At 40.6% G+C, this 15,102-nt stretch overlaps 1 protein-coding gene across 4 annotated transcripts in view; it reads right to left on the bottom strand.

Moving 5' to 3' along the window:
* Positions 1-15,102, bottom strand: part of LOC124162446 (centrosomal protein of 89 kDa) — an 83,622-nt gene that overhangs the window by 67,244 nt on the left and 1,276 nt on the right. For all 4 annotated transcript variants that reach the window (XR_006865564.1, XR_006865565.1, XM_046538984.1 and 1 more), the window contains exons 3-4: positions 9,466-9,607; positions 5,550-5,733 (exon numbers count right to left, since the gene is read on the bottom strand). Coding sequence is in view for 2 of the 4 variants with exons in the window: in XM_046538984.1 (XP_046394940.1) it covers positions 5,550-5,733; positions 9,466-9,607 (326 nt within the window). In the remaining 2 variants the exon portion in view is untranslated. The remainder of the gene's footprint in view (positions 1-5,549; positions 5,734-9,465; positions 9,608-15,102) is intronic.

Below are 15,102 nucleotides of genomic sequence, written 5' to 3'. Positions count from 1 at the left end.
AGATTTTGTATTTTCCGTCCCCCATCCCTCCCACAATTCTCCCGTTTACGAAGTGGAAAGTTCTGGTGCCTACGTGATACGTAGCATGTTTCTCCCCATCCCACTGTGAAGCCGGAACACCTGCGTACGGAGATGATGAAATCCTCCAACCCCGTCCTCCACAGAAACCACCCCCCCCTCCCCTACAGAAGTATAGCCGAAAAAACCCGATGCCCGGGGTTTTTCCGTCCACCCATCCCCCTCCCAAAAAGTGGCTATATAAGCGAAATGCGGTCGACATGCAAAGAGGATTCTGCTGGAGAGATCGGCCGAAGGCTCTGCGTGGCAAAGCTCCCGTTCTGTGTGGAGAGAGAAAGAAAGGAAGGCAGTCCAACGTGGAAAAAGACGTGAGTATTAAACGGCGGTGACTTTGGAAAGAGGAGATAAGACAGAATCTTCCTAGCACGCACAGCAGAAGACGTCAATCAACGGCGCCAACACAGGAGTTCTCTCATCCCACAACGATACTAGTCGCAGTATCGAGCCAGCCGAGGAAATCTTCTCCACCAGCAAATCAGCGAGAGTGATAAGTACTCTAGCCACCGATATCCCCAAATTTCAACAGAATCAGAAGAGCCCCACTCCCCATCCCCCTCTTTCTTCCGTTCAAGAGAAGAAGAACAGTGATATTCTCCCGTACATTTTTTTAAATATTTTTTTTTAAGTTCCCCCGTGTCCCCGTGTGTGTGTGAATGATTAATGGTAGTTAGTAGGACAATAAGAGATTATTTGGAATTGGCATTTGTCATTTTTCAAGCATTTTTATAATATTTCACGCCAACAATTGTAATCAGGGTTTATTTTCTTTTCTGTCATTTATTAATTGATGTTATTAGGTTCATAACTGGCCAGTAGCAGTAATTTAATTTGTGTTATTCAAAGAGTTATTCATTTATGTATTTTGTGAAACATTTCCTATTTAAAGTGATCATTAAACGTGTTGTTGGAACTGTAAACTGTTACGTAAGCCTTCATTATTTCGTACGCGCCAGCCTCCATTCAGCAAGTGAACCTACCCCAACTTATCTTTCCATTTCCTTTTCTCCCCTCTCCCAATCCATTTCCCCTAGCCATCGAACCACGACCCGCTCACCTTGAGCAATTCCTCCAAACTATCCTCCCCCACCCCTCTGCAAGTGAACCCGGACAGAGTGCGGACGGGTGGGTTACAGTATAGAAAGTATTAATATTTTAAAAAGAGTGTCTCAGTTTACTTGCTAGAGAAGTGTTTTTATAGTATAAAAGAGTATCTTCAATGTGAAATGTAACATTTTTTAATGTGAATTTGTTAATTTTGACGTGCCCTATATACTTGTGTTATGATTGTGTGGCGGCCGGATTTGGCTGCGCGGTTGTTTACCGAAGTTGCCGTTCCGACCACCAGGAGTCGGCTGATACCCCAGCACGGGACATGCCGGCCGACCCAGTCGCTAGCAGTCACTACGAGTTACCACAGTGGCCCGCGTTCACACCAAAGGACCTTCCACCCCTGAATTGGGATCGTTCTACCTGAACCAACTGGTCGATTATGTGAATGTAGATGTCAAATGTATTATTGTAACAATATGGCTGTAAATAAATTAATATTCACTTAATTTTTATAGACGTTTTGTTCCTAATGCGGCCGAACTCTTAGCACCATTTAATGATCTTCTTGTGGGTTGTGTGAAAGGAACAGCTTCCATTGTGTGGAATGACTCCTTGCGTGTGTGTTTTGATCGTTGCCCATCGCAACCCCGAGCTCCCCCTCGCCTTGTTTTCTGACGCCTCCGATAACACCATTGGAGCAGCTCTGCAACAGCTGACGAACGATGGTTGGCAGCCGCTAGCATTTTTCACTAAAAAGCTAAGCGCGGTAGAAAGGAAATACAGCGCTTATGATAGGGAGTTGTTGGCCATGTATAGGGCAGTACTGAACTTTCGTCATATGGTCGAAGGCCGACATTTTACTATTTTTACCGATCAGAAGCCGCTAATCTTTGCCTTCAAACAAAATAGTGATAAATGTTCTCCGCGACAATTCTGCTATTTAGATTTAATTGGGCAATACACAACGGACATTCGCCATGTCTCGGGAAAGGATAACATCGTCGCCGATACCTTGTCCCGCGTTGATTCAGTGACGCCCGCAATAGATTTCGAGGCACTAGCTAATTCGCAAAAGAGTGATAAGAATTGAAAACTTTCCTCTTGGATGACTCTTCACTTCCACTGAAACAAATAGTGCTTCCCGGTGTTCAAGTGCAGTTGTTTTGTGATGTGTCCACCCCAAGAGCTAGGCCATTCGTTACCCCTGATTTTCGACGACAGGTTTTTTATTCCCTACACAATTTGTCACATCCTGGTGTGAAAGCGTCAACACGTTTGGTAACGGAACATTTTGTTTGGCCATCGGTCAACAAAGACTGTCGAGCATGGGCTCGTGAGTGTGTCAGTTGTCAAAAATCAAAAGTGACGCGCCACGTTTCGACAACAGTCGGCAACTTTTCCTCGCCAAATGCCAGGTTCTAACACATCCATCTAGATTTGGTAGGCCCATTGCCTCTCTCTAGAGGATATCGTTATTGCCTTACTTGTGTTGACAGGTTTTCTCGCTGGCCAGAGGTTTACCCGCTGCAAGACATCACTGCTGAATCTACTGCCAGGGCCTTCGTCGACGGCTGGGTTTCAAGGTTCGGAACGCCTCTCAGGATCACTACCTATCAAGGTTGGCAATTCGAGTCACACCTGTTTAAGGAGCTCACTAAACTCCTTGGCATCAGACACCTCCGCACTGCAGCATACAATCCAGCAGCCAACGGCCTTGTGGAGCGTTTTCATCGACAATTGAAAGCCTCCATCATGTGCCATGCAACTGAGTGGTGGACTGATTGCCTGCCAGTTGTCCTTTTGGGAATCAGGTCAGCATGGAAGGATGACCAGAGTGCCACCCCTGCGGAGCTTTTGTACGGGCAGCCTCTGGATTGCTTGCCTGGGGATTTCCTTTCACATACACCTCCAGAAGCATCGGTTGATCCTGCTAGTTTTGCCATGCAGCTGCGAGGACATTTTGGCAAGTTATCTCCTAAATCTGGCTCCCGCCATGGTGAGCATTCTGTATTTATTTTCAGGGATTTGGATACAGCATCACATGTCTTTGTGCGGAATGACGCTGTCCGAAGGCCTCTCCAGCCTCCCTATGATGGCCCATTTCCAGTGGTTTCACGCCATCCCAAGGACTATGTAGTGCATATCCATGGTTGGGATGTCATGGTTTCCCTTAACCGTTTGAAGCCAGCATTTATGACTTCCAATGGGGTGCCACAGTCTACACCATTGCTACCATCAGCTGCGGACAACCCTGAGCCACGACAACCTGAACCACAATCAAGGGTCTATACCACAAGAGCTGGGAGGAGAATTCACTTTCCTCCTCATTTAAAGGACTTTACCCCATAGATCCATTGTTTACTTTTCTCAAAGCAACATTTTTTTTCTCTAAATCATTTTCCTTGTGGCTTAATGTTTGATGATCTAATGTTTTTCTTTTCTTTTCGCATTGTTTATGTATTGCTTGCACATCACTTCATTTATCCTGCAAGCTAAACGACTGGCAAGGGGGTGATGTGGCGGCCGGATTTGGCTGCGCGGTTGTTTACCGAAGTTGCCGTTCCGACCACCAGGAGTCGGCTGATACCCCAGCACGGGACGCGCCGGCCGACCCAGTCGCTAGCAGTCACTACGAGTTACCACAGTGGCCCGCGTTCACACCAAAGGACCTTCCACCCCTGAATTGGGATCGTTCTACCTGAACCAACTGGTCGATTATGTGAACATAGATGTCAAATGTATTATTGTAACAATACGGCTGTAAATAAATTAATATTCACGCTAAAATTGTATCATGATATAATGTGTCCTTTGGACAAATAAATATTATTATTATTATTATTATGATCCAGCATCAGTTCTCCTTTCCTGATCAATTGTTTACAAACGCAATTTTATCCATTGCAAAAGAAGTTCTTTTGCCTTTTGAATGCTAAGCTTATCTCCGGTCATAAAAATGAGAGAGACCTTTCAAGTCCCTCTGAAAATCCTTATTCACTACACCACGCACTTGAATGCCTTCACGTCAGTTGCAAGTGTTGTGTTCCTAACTCTTCCCTTCTGCTTGTGTACACCAATGGCCTTTGGAAGGGAGAGAGGGCACTGGGATTAGGGAAGGGGCAGATGCTAGGGAGAGGGTGCCTTCACCATGATGGCATATGCATGTGGACGAGGCCCCACGGTCTTCCTGCCGCTGTCCTCGGAACTCCAAGTTGATTTTTCTGTTAGATCGAAAAAATGGCTTTGGGGGAGGTGTGAGACAGAGAAAAGTGATGAGTGTGCAGGTGCTGTCTGTGGAACATCCATCGCCTCTCTGCTGTCGTGGCGGCACATAGAGGATTTCCTCCTTATTGTCGTTTACAGGGCGGGCTTCATTTTATCTTTACTGGAGGTCATAAACCAAATTTTATAGGTATTTTAATTTTATAATTCCTTATGATTTATTCATTATTAATTGTCAAATTTATCATCCATGGAGGATGTTCTAGGGGCGCACGCTAGCAGGGGCGTGAAATTACACTGAGTTCACTACGCAAGGGAAGTGCTACAAAAAGGACATCACCTAGGTGGCAATCAATGACTCTAGCGCATGCATTTCCTCCTCATCTCATTGTACTTGCAAGTGAAGTGGTGGGGCAGGTGGCCCTTTTCGCAAAGCTACAGAAACTCGATACTGCAAATGGACGGGTGTCTCAGTGCCCTGCACCAACATCGCAAAACAAGTTTGCGCCTGTTCCTGCCAAACTACATGACATTTGTACGTTATAATCTTACATCAATACTTGAATATTCAACATTATATGCTAACTATCATTCTTATACATATTCCCGAAATGTAGATGAAGTGGCACTTTACCTCATGAGCCAAAATTGATTTAAGTCAGGAGCCCACATTGGATGATCAATTGTGCAAAAACACACTAACATTCTTCAATAAGGCCTAAATTTTCTCAATTTGCTTTTCTAGCAGACATATTGACGGATTGTGTGATAAAAACTCTAAATATTTTGCTAACTGGCCGTAAATGGATTAGCTTCAGGCCAAGTGAAGCTGGCCACTGAGCAGATCTTTGCTGTAATGGCCAAATGAAACTTTTCTGTCTAATTACCTAATTTTATTTCTATTAAGTGACATAGATGCTGCTTTCAAAGAAGATGTGCTTCATTCGCAGGCCTCCCTTTGAATCAAAGACAACTCCTGTGTGCACAGGAAAACTGTTCCATTCCCAGTCACATGCGATGGTGGTCGGTGTCACTGACAACCAGCCACTCACAAGAGCGCAAAAGGAGCAAGAATTCCACTTTGGGGATTCAAACAAACAAAGATGGACTTGTGCTCAGCTCCACACTGAGAGATCACAGTCTAATGACCGTACAAAAAATGCTCTTGCACTCACCCACCCCTCCATGCAACAACTGACCTCTTGCACTCCTCGATCGACTGGTTGTGCACGCTCAATGGGATGCTCTCCTCGTCGAGGGCACGCCTCAGGCGCCCAACTTCCCCCTCCAGGAAAGCGCACCGCCCTCGAGCATCACTCAACTCGGCCATGCATTGGCGCTGCTCCTCCCGAATGCGATTCAGCTCCTCCGTCAGCTCCGTCACTGAAGAGCACAAATATGAAATCCATGACATGCGTGCTCATGCACTCGCAGAACCACAAGCAAGCACAGTTGACAAAATTTGTTGAAAAAACACAACAATTTTGAGGTGTTCTGAATAGATTAGTTTGAGTGCAATGAATTTGCCACTAGGCTTTGCCGGTGAAGAAAAGAAACTCGCTGCCAAGGCGATGCAGGCCATGAATCCAGTTCCATCACAGGGTTTGTGGCCAGCCATCAAAGTGGCAATCATACCCCCAATCCCCCATATTCTTCCCGCCCCTCACCTCACATAAACAAGGACCACTCAACCAAGGACAAACAAGCATCCATGGAAACAAATGCAGTCATTTTCCATCACCTAAATTCCAACATTTGTCAATAAAGAAGGCACCCACAACAAAATAAAGAAGGCACACAACACTGCTTTTAAATTACTTTTAAGTCTTCCTGTAACGTAAATGGCATTTTCTTAAATAATAATTTGTGGCACTTATTTGACTACAACGAAAGTTATTCTCTAGGAGATGCATTTACTAAAGTCCATTCGTCCATTCTCATATCGTATGGATTCTTTAACACTAGGAATACCGGACTTGACACCCCTCCTAGAACTACCAAATGGAGTCATTTTGACTCCTACCTTATAATTGTTTATTTTTCCAGTTTATCTATGTTTTGGGGAGAAGGGAGGGGTAAGGGATGAGGGCAAGACACGACGGCTTCTAAACACATGAATTTGAAAATGCTCAATATGAATAGCATATTCACCACTTTATCGCAGGATAAAATTATATCAGGACATTCATATGGTTTGTAGTTCCAAACACGGACCCGTAAAATTAGAAAAGCCTTCAAATTCTCGCAAATATTGGCCTAAAAGCGAAATAATTATATATTTAAGCCATCGATTGATTTAAATTAATTATTAACATAAGAAGAAATAAACTCTTGAAGAAATATTACTATTTGGCGAAAAGACAAGCAAAATACATTAGGGAGTCAAAATGACTCCATTTGGTAGTCGAGGGTAGATTTAAAAAAACAAGTACTATTTTACTTTCTAGAACTATTTTGATCGCAAAGTTTTATTTCGTGTCAAAAATGAATAAAAGTCACGAAATTTCAGGCCGGAATTCGGAAAATGTTAGTCAGGGCTGAGAAATAAAAATCGCGAGGAGTCAAAATGACTCCATCGGTAGTTCTAGTGTTAATCAATGCATGGAAAACTTTTTGAAGGATGATGATCATTTTGTAAAAGAATTTTCTTGAGGAAAAATAACTTTTCTTTTTTCATACAAATTCATGTTATTTAAATTTTACTATGTTTTTCTGATGATACATGGGAAACAGGCATACATTTTCTGAAAAATTCCATTCTATGTGATCTGATAGTTACCAATGTATGTATACAACTTCATTCATGACTTCTTGCAAGGACAGTCATGCACAATTGTTTTCAATAATATGTAGATACCTATGAGTCCCATTTTATTGATGTGACCGGGTTGGTGAAAACTTAGAAGGTTGGCACATGAAGCAACCTGCGTCCTTTACCTTTACAGCACTGAGAGCCGATGAGGTCCGACATGGATGCCAACAGGCCAGTAAAATGTTAGTCAAACTCCAGGGGCAACAGCACAAGCGGATGGAAGGCACTGAGGAAACTCACGTTCAGACACATATTGGCCCATTGGAGTGTTTTCTTTCGGGCTACAAGGTGAGATTTTTCCTCTTTGTGGATTCATATCTGGACTCACCGGTTCTGTCTAACGAAGACATGGCTCCATAGCCGAGTAGGTTTATTCCATGCATGGTTGTTGCAGTGACATTCTGGGAGAATTCCGATCCGTCGTAATTATACTTATAGTTCATTTCGTAAAAAGTGTTCTTAAAATCAACACAGTATACACAGTTTACTCAAGAAAAAGGTTCATTAATTTACAAACATTCATTCACAGAAAAAAATAAGCAGAAGTGGCAGTGGTTGTACCTTCCTGTCCTTGCGGCTAATTACTGTCAAATATCACTTGAGTAAAATTCTTACTCATAGAATCGACAATACTCAATAAATAACTAGATAAATTTTTAGTTGAAATCAGTTTTGATAACCCAAGAGCATAAGAAATTATGTAATTCAATCGATAATCATAGTATTCAAACTTCTAGTACTTGGACATGCAAAAAATGTAGAAAGTTATGTAATTAAAAGCACCAACGCTTTTCTTCCAGTGGGTGTGGGAACCATAATTAGCTATAAGGACCAAGTGGATATAAATTGGTATACGAACTCTTTCACTCTAAATAATCTGCCAACCAATAATATTTATACATTAATGACTGAAATGAATCCATTCCTTCAATATTTCAATAAGTTTTGAGTAATCATACTGAGATAATAATCTTATGGACTCACCGTTTGAGTTCACTACTAACAACATAAGAAGAACACCATGCTAGTTCATTCACCCAACCTAAACCCCATGGAGAAGTTATGCAGGATCATGACACAGAAATGGCAACCGAGGGGTGCGAAAACAGCTAGAGGTGCACTTGTGGAATGCATTTCAGCCTCATATCTGAGAGGAATTATTTTGATCAATGCCTGAACGTCTACAGAAAGTACAGCAAGGGATGCTACTTAAGATTAATCAAGTGAAAAAATTGTATAGTTTTACTTATTAAGCACCTATTCTACCCTGAAAAAAAATTATCAGTCCAAAATCCCTTGTGAGCCTGATTAAAAATTTAGAAGACATTGGTGTCATTATATAAGAAGTAAATGTGTTCACAATGATACAATCATTATTTTAATAACTTGAGCCATTAAAAAAATTGGCATTTACTTTTTCTTGAGTAATCTTTTAAATTAACAAGAAAGAAATACATAATTATTACTTTGGACTCGAACTCTCCCAGAACTTCACAGCAAATACTGCACACACAATAGACTTACTCAGAGCTACTATGGAGCCAGTTTTACAGATATATAAACAGTGAGTCCCAATATGATCTTCAATCTTAAGATAGGAAAATACTCGCCATGGAGACCGAAAAAAACACCCTGATGCACACAGGGTTTAAGTCGAAAAAAGATGGCCAAAACCTCAAAAACAATTTTTTTTAAGATAGAAAGTTGAAACTTCGCATGAATATTCTCAAATAAATTTTTCATAACTCGCCTGATTTATTCTTTCCTATACCCTACATCCACAATGTATGCTGAATAAATTTCAGAATTCCGCTAATAAATTTAGCTGAAAAATGCCGCTATTACCGCCGCAATTAGTATTGAAAGAGGAAATTTCGATAACTGTCAAAAGTCCAGGCATACGTCTGCAACACCGCACGATATGATTAAAAAAAAAATGCTGCAAAACTTTTTTCTTTAGCTTCGATGCTCAAAATAAGGGTGCGCCTCTTACACGTGTGCACCTCTTACACACGCTTATACGGTATCAGGACAGGTGACACACTTCATTAATTACACTAGAAAACATATTAAATTTATCCATCAAGTCCTCAACCTTTCTATCAGCATGGAAGTCATCTAAAATCCTTCCAATCAGTAAAACAAAAAATCCTGTCTCACAGGGCAACTGCCACCTCATTCATCCCGTTGCTCTGCAGAGTGTAAGAAATTCTCAGAGAAATCACCAGGTGAGTGAATAATGCATGCATACGCACTCGTGCACGCATGACGCACCACATACACCCACTCACTCACTCACTCACCCTTGCTCTCGTAGATTTCATGCACCTCGATGAACTTCTCCTTCTCCAAGTCGAGGTATTCCTTCAAGAGTTTGTTCTGTTCCTCCAGGAAGAGGCTGTGATCATTCACATCTGCACTATTCTTGCCCAAATTGCCTTGGCTCTGAAAACAGAACACCACAATAGACTCCCCAAATCACCACAATAGACTTCATTCATTCCAAAAAGCTCATCTTCTTTAAAAATATCACTTTTTTTTAAATTTCTAATTCAGTTACTTTTCCAGGCATAGTCATAATAATAATAATTTTTACTAGGCATGCCTTGCAAAAATTTCACACTTTCACGCTATCTACTACACACTGGCTACACTTTTATGAGCTTAGAGCTCAGCCGGCAGTTTCTTGTATGGTTGGAAGGCCCACACAATTTGGACCACCACCCGTGTTTCTAGTGCTTTCATTTGAGATGCATGGCTAATCAATCTGTCTCGTGGAATAATGGTGAATGTCACTGTTCTTACGATATTGAGTTATATTTCTTTTAGTATTCACAAGAACATGAAAAATAGATGCTAACGAAACTGGGAGTATATCCAATTCTTCGAGGGAGGAACATGGAGGTGCTGAAATTTAAACTTTTCTGTCATTACTGTGGACGTTTGTCAGCATGGCCATTAGTAAGTCATCAGATAAGATTAAGCTGCTTACTAATAAGGATCTTCCTTACTCTGTCCTCCCACCAGCCTTCAACGACTTACAATCACCTCCGTAATTAATATGCTGTTGGGAATTCCAAATTTTTATACTATATGTACTATAACTGAGAAAATATTACATAACTGAATTTTTTCAGCATTGGCCTATACACAGAATGAACTTTAATTTGAGACACAAAATCACTTCAATTGTACATTATCAATCATGTATGTATCTGTTAACAATATCCATTTATATCTATCAAACTTATATGTTGAAACACCATAGTGTTTCATTTTCAGTACACCTTATACTCTACTCAGAGTAAACTCTATTCTAGGTATGTGCGAGTAGCACTTTTTGCCCTTGAGTCGAGTATCGAGTCGAGTTGAAAACTACTCGCAAGTATTGAGTCGAGTCGAGTATGGTAACTATTGAACTAGACAATACAGCGATGCATGCTACATCATATTCTCATTTTTTGCAATCCCCTGGCGAATTTTCTATTTTGAATGCATGGCTTGATGTAAAAAGAATAACAAGGAAAGTTGATGGTAATTGAGTTGCAATTAGGAGATGAATGAAAATTAATGCGTCTAAAATAGATTAATACAGACAGATAACAGATAATAAGCACAATTGAAATTAATTAACCTCTAGTAATATATCGTCAATGTACATATGTATCCAAACTGCTGAGAAGAATCCTCAACACAGATACTTTTACAATTGTAATTAATTTTGCATGCATAAATGTATCACGTCCTATCATTGATCCTTTCAAATTCTCATACTCAGGCATCAAGTTTTGAGTTTGACGCCTCCCTGCAGATGCAAATGTCTTTCGAAACACACTTTTGTAGCTGGACAAGTACTTTCTTTCCAAAGTTTCAAGGTTTGGGAACCTTGGGAAGTTTTATTAAAAGTTATAAGGTGCTCCGGGGTAACTGGGACAATGGGGTAACTGGGCCATGGGTAGATAGATTATATGCATATTCATGAGAATTTTGAGTTTACAGGTAGGCACACATACTTCTTCTACTTTTGCTCCTTAAACAACATGCCTTACCTCATTTGGAGCCATTTTGTGAGCTTGGGCTGCTATGGAATTTTAGGTTGGAGATTTTTCAAAGCAACGACCTGTCTCAGTGAGATTTGCTGGTTTTCATTGTAATGTGGTGAGTATTTCAGTCTATTATCTACTTAGGATAAGCATGAAGGTTGATTTTATTCCTGTATATGTTTGTTATCACCATTAAACTTCCGGTAGATTTTGTAATTGGGGGCGCTCCATTTACCCCAAAAATTTTTAATAAATAGGGTAACTGGGTCATGACGGACAACAGTTAATATGAATCAAAATTACAAGGAGATATTTATTATGCAACTTCACCAAGCTCTGAAATACCTTAAAAATTCCTTTAACAAAACCTCTTTGCTGAGCTGCAGATAATGGTGCGAAAATATAAGGAAAATTCAGAAGGGTGCTGGACTAACCAATTCAATTGAAGATCTTTAAAATGCTGTAAATGATACAAAAAACAGGAACAAAACTACTTGTAGAGCAGCATTGTTTTATCCCATTTCTAGGAGTACAGTACAACTTCATGTATCTGAAACTCGAGGGAAAGGGCTCATACCTCGACACCCAAGTAAGGGAGGTGGGTGTGTGACTTCTTATTTCTCCACTGCCGAGGAAGAGGAATTTGCCAATGCAATAAAAGCTATGGAAAAAAATGGCTTTGGCCTTACTTGAGAAGGGGTATTGCATATTTTACAGTCTTACATTGTCCTAGACAAATCAACAACAGATTAAAAAATCAGCGACCTGTCCCGGGCTGGTTTTTCTCATTTCGAAATAGAAATCACTTGTCCATTAAAGTTTCCTCACAGCATTCAGTACTCTCATTGTGACTGAACTAATCCTGGAGTAATTCATGACTTCTTTGAAAAATTAACAGATTTCGTTCAGAAACTTGGTTTGAAAGGGAAGCCAGCCCTAATATTCAACTTTGATGAGACTTCCTTCAGTCACGATCCCTCCAAAATCTATGGAACTTATTAATCAGAATATTCAATGCAAAACAAGCACCTCTGGAAGAAAAAACACGGCAGCCTTGGTTTTAAGTATACAGGGACTAGCCACAGTGATGACTTGTACGGGAGTCACCCACAATACACAATCGTGCAAAAGATCCACAGAGAAAAATGATCCGCCTTGACCGGGATTGGAACCTGGATCCCCCGATTTCCATCTGGGGATCAGGGCTCGAATCCCAATGCCCCAGGACTGGGAATTGAACCACAGACTCAATATCTTTGATGCTCAACCAAGTTTGATTTGCAGCTTCATAATAATAATTACCATTATCAGTAAATTCACACACTGCAAAGAAATACTGACAAGGAGACATCTCAAGAGTGATGGTCGAGATCTGACTGGCGATGTTATTTTCAGAAAATATAGAGGTAATTTAGTAAAAGCGCCTCGGCTTTCTTCCATATAGGCACGGGTTTGAGAAATATGTATTGGCATTTAAAGATCTCACACACCATGACTTGCCTCGAGTAATCGCTTTCTTACAACTACAGTGATGGCTGTATGGCCAAGGGCACTTGTCTAGGAACCCTCATAGTGTCCTTCCCGGGTTGGAGTCACACTGTAGACTAATTTTTTTCCTCTCTTATAATTTTAGAAATCACTGTAACAACTCATCCCGTTTGTTTAATTTAGTTACTCGGCATTTTTTTAATTTTCACATTAGTTTATGGATTTTTAATGGAACTCCAAATTGTGGCCTAACCACCCGAATTTGAGGAAGTACATAATTACACATGAATTTCAGATTAAGGAGCTCATTCTCGCCTCAGCCATTACTCCCACAGCCTCTTTGTATATTTATAATCTCGACTCTTTCTTCTCACAAAAAAACACCATAGGCTATCCTCATATTCAGCTACTGACCCTAGCCAGTTTCCCTTCCTATGCTTTACGCTGCAATGACCCTACATTCCAGCAGCCTGCTCAAGTCGTTCCCAAAGAATTCTTAGTCTATCTTTCGCACCCGTTTTCCCGCAGTTGGGCCTTGGTGCCTCATTCAGGGATAAGTGAGGGTCGGCTGTGGAGGGAGAGTTGTTGGGGTGGAACTATTTGAAGGATGCTAAGAGGCATACCGTAAAGGAGATTGGGTGAATGCAAGGATATTCTGTAGTATGGAGTGATACACAAAAGCACTCTTGGCAGTATTTTCCCAGACACAGTTATTGCATACTGCGCCGTTCAGGAGTGGGTGACTTTTTGCATACTCCCAACTATTGTATGCACACTCCTGCAAAGTACTCGTTGGCACTGATTAACACCTCTGCCTCGCTTCAATGAACCGATTGTACACCCATTCTTCAATTTCTGATGCACTGGTATTTTTTGGCACACTAAAAGCTAGTTGATTTATTGAAAATTCTGTGCTATATGGAGTGAATCTCAACAAAACCTGAATACAATATTACAAAGACCTTCATATTATTCCCGGTTAGACACTTGATGACAGCTTCTTTTAGCTTGCCGTTGATAGGATTATTTATTTCAAAAAGAGTTTTTACTTGTTTGGCACTTGAAAAGCTAATTCTTGATGAGTTAAGGGGTTAGATAAGTAGATCTTAAGATGGTGATACGAGGGTCTTCCCTTGGGGGAAGCTGCCTCAATATATTTCATTAATCCTAATATGTACTAAGGTTTCTTGAAGTTCACATGAAAAGCAGTACTGTAATGCACCCCTAGAAAATCTAGATACTGAAATCAGCATTAAATCCCTGAAAAATCCCTCGAATGGCACGAGATAATTCATGTATTAGATCTAGATATAATGTGAGAAATAGAGGACATAGAAATCTCTTCCCTTTGGAAGAGATTAAATCTAGATATAATTGGGATTTTGTGGATTTCAAAATATGAGTTTAATACAGATTTAATACTTTCAATGTTTGTAGGGTTTATTCCTAATATCATTTCCACTGGGTTTTCCCACAATTAGATTTTCTCCACAGGTCACCCACCCACTGCCTTCCCAAAACATCTCGCTCCTTACCACAGAATATGGCCAAGGCCCAACTGTGGGAAACTGGGTGGGGAGAGGATGAGCTCATTACCCTGAAATTCATGCGTAATTATATGCGTTGTCAAATTCAAATGATAACACAAAATTTGGATTTCCATTTAAAATCCATAAACTAATATGAAAATTTAAAAAATGCCAAGTGACTAAATTAATCAAACAGGAACGAGTTGTAGTTACAGTGATTTCTAAAATTATAAGAGAGGAAAAAAAATCAGTCTACAGCGGGACTCCAACCCGGGACGGACACTATGAGAGTTCCCAGACCAATGCCCATTACCACGCAGTCATCGCTGTAGTTGTAAGAAAGCGATTACTCAAGGCAAGTGATGGTGTGCGAGATCTTTAAATGCACTCTGAATATCTCTCGAACCCATGCCTATGTGGAAGAAAGACGTGACACTTTTTCTACATTACCTGTATATTTTCTGAAAATAACATCAGCATTCAGACCCCTAACATCACTCCCGCAATGTCTCCTTATGAGATATAATACGTATCAAATCACCGACCCACGTTACCTCACAACATCATGCATAATACATAGGCTCTCAGATTTAGCAAGCAACAATGGATATAGTATATTACAGCATACACCCCTAGTGAAAATCTTTTTATAATTTTGTTTTCCTATAGTACTTATCCAATGGGAAACACATAAGTTTACTTTAAGAATAAACGTTTACCATTGTCAAATTACAAAAGGGAGAAGATATCCTTTAGAGATTTTCACTACTTAGGTACAAAAAAAACTTTACATAAACAGAGAACTATAAAAAAACGGATCAAAGAGATGCATGGTACCATGGTATACCACACGTTTATACACGTGTAAGTGAACTCCTTG

This window comes from Ischnura elegans, chromosome 7, assembly GCF_921293095.1.
Source record: "Ischnura elegans chromosome 7, ioIscEleg1.1, whole genome shotgun sequence".
Classification (NCBI taxonomy): Eukaryota; Metazoa; Arthropoda; class Insecta; order Odonata; family Coenagrionidae; genus Ischnura; species Ischnura elegans.
This window is presented reverse-complemented; position numbering and strand designations above follow the sequence as displayed.